The sequence below is a fragment of the Cyprinus carpio genome, chromosome B21 (genome assembly GCF_018340385.1).
Source record: "Cyprinus carpio isolate SPL01 chromosome B21, ASM1834038v1, whole genome shotgun sequence".
Taxonomy (NCBI): Eukaryota; Metazoa; Chordata; class Actinopteri; order Cypriniformes; family Cyprinidae; genus Cyprinus; species Cyprinus carpio.
This window is the reverse complement of record NC_056617.1, coordinates 1,284,465-1,286,964: the sequence shown is the minus strand read 5'-3', so window position 1 is coordinate 1,286,964 and position 2,500 is coordinate 1,284,465. Positions and strand designations below refer to the sequence as shown.

The following is a 2,500-nucleotide window of genomic DNA, read 5'->3' as shown; positions in this document are numbered from 1 at the left end:
CGCCGTCCTCCACCTCCTCGCCGATCTCCTGACTCGCATTCTGCACACACACACACACACACACACACACACACACACACACACACACACACACACACAAAGACACAGACACACAGACACACACACAGACCAGTGTCAGTGAGTTTTCTCATTATTCCACTAGTTCTCAAACAGACGGGCTGATGATTCACCTGTTGATGAATTATCTTGATGTTCTAAAACAGTAACACTGATATGAAGCAGCTCGGGGCTCGTGTCACATCACACTGTTCTCAGACGTAGAACCAGTACGCAGCTGCAGGTTTGTTTTCAGGTCGAAAGCAGTTTAAACTCTGTCTGTCTCAGCTTCTGATTCATAAGAGCTGTTATTATTCAGATCAATAAACCCGAGCCCCTCGTCTCTAACGCTGGACGATCTACAGCCGTGACTCGTTTAACCTCGGCTTACCTTAGGAGAACTGAACCTATCAGAGTCAGAAAAACACTCCGGATAAAAGCGTCTGAGAGACACAGAAAGAGACAGAGAGACAGAGAGAGAGATTTCCCCCTTTTTTATTTATCGGTATGTTTAAGTACTTTATGAACCTTGTGATATGTTACACAGTCATGCCAATAAAGCTCATCTGAACTGAACTGAAACTGAATTGAAACTGAGAGAGAGACATAGAGACACAGAGAGAGAGAGAGACAGGCATGAGGTGTGTCGTGTTTCAGGAAGCTTCAGTGATTCACAGATCAATAACTGAAACACAAAGACTCACAGAAAACAAGTCACACAATCACTGTCTCTGTGTGTCTTCATCTCTAAAAACCACTGCAGAGCTCCACAACTAACCAGTTCCTCACCAGCTAGTCAACTCAACTAACCAGTTCATCACCAGCTAGTCAACTCAACTAACCAGTTCATCACCAGCTAGTCAACTCAACTAACCAGTTCATCACCAGCTAGTCAAGACAACTAACCAGTTCATCACCAGCTAGTCAACTCAACTAACCAGTTCATCACCAGCTAGTCAAGACAACTAACCAGTTCATCACCAGCTAGTCAACTCAACTAACCAGTTCATCACCAGCTAGTCAAGACAACTAACCAGTTCATCACCAGCTAGTCAACACAACTAACCAGTTCCTCACCAGCTAGTCAAGACAACTAACCAGTTCCTCACCAGCTAGTCAACTCAACTAACCAGTTCATCACCAGCTAGTCAAGACAACTAACCAGTTCATCACCAGCTAGTCAACTCAACTAACCAGTTCATCACCAGCTAGTCAAGACAACTAACCAGTTCCTCACCAGCTAGTCAACTCAACTAACCAGTTCATCACCAGCTAGTCAAGACAACTAACCAGTACATCACCAGCTAGTCAACACAACTAACCAGTTCATCACCAGCTAGGACAACTAACCAGTCATCACCAGCTAGTCAAGACAACTAACCAGTTCATCACCAGCTAGTCAACACAACTAACCAGTTCATCACCAGCTAGTCAACACAACTAACCAGTTCCTCACCAGCTAGTCAACTCAACTAACCAGTTCATCACCAGCTAGTCAACACAACTAACCAGTTCATCACCAGCTAGTCAACACAACTAACCAGTTCCTCACCAGCTAGTCAAGACAACTAACCAGTTCATCACCAGCTAGTCAACACAACTAACCAGTTCATCACCAGCTAGTCAACTCAACTAACCAGTTCATCACCAGCTAGTCAACTCAACTAACCAGTTCCTCACCAGCTAGTCAACTCAACTAACCAGTCTGAGGAAGCATCAGACCCAGACACGAGACGCTGGTGTTTCTGATCTCCTCTGACCTCTTTAAATCTGATCTAGAAACACTTCTTCAGGAAACAAACAGGATTCAGGTTTCCTCACAATCCTGCAACAAGACAGATAAAGCTCAAACATTACCCAGAGTGCTTTGCACAGAGTAATGCATCTGCAGCGTCACTGTATAGAGATGGATTTCAGCTGAACCGATCTGAACCGCTCCACGATTAGAGTCATCTGTGACTGAGAAGTGGACCGGTCAAGTGTTCATCAGCTTCAGTAACTACACACCCGCGGTCACCCGTCCTGACCCGTCTCTATCTGACCCACACACACACTCACTGTACAAAACCATCAGAGAGCATCACAAGCATCTCATTACACACCCACACAACCAGAAAACAACACATGACTCAACTGCAATGCATGCAGGGAAATACTGGCAGAAAAACTGAAGAAAGTTCAGTGACGTGACCGTCAGTAAGATCACAAATATCAACTCAAAATATCAACTCAACACAACTTCATTATCATATTTATTTTTACAGTAATGCCTCGTGCCTGTATATATAATTCACTGTAACACTGTTAATAATGCTGAATAACAGTTACATACATGTCTAATGCATTATTTGTTTATTAATAATTGTAACCATTCTTATACTCACACAATCATAGTTTCATCTTTGGGTTATAATGTATCAGAAACAGTTCTACTGTAACACGT

General features: G+C 43.4%; 1 protein-coding gene across 3 annotated transcripts in view; it reads right to left on the bottom strand.

Annotated features, from left to right (window-relative positions):
* LOC109097850 (ral guanine nucleotide dissociation stimulator-like) overlaps positions 1-2,500 on the bottom strand; it is a 25,612-nt gene that overhangs the window by 17,048 nt on the left and 6,064 nt on the right. For all 3 annotated transcript variants that reach the window (XM_042748021.1, XM_042748020.1, XM_042748019.1), the window contains exon 2: positions 1-40. This exon is cut by the window's left edge and continues 265 nt beyond it. In XM_042748021.1, the coding sequence (XP_042603955.1) occupies positions 1-40 (40 nt within the window). The remainder of the gene's footprint in view (positions 41-2,500) is intronic.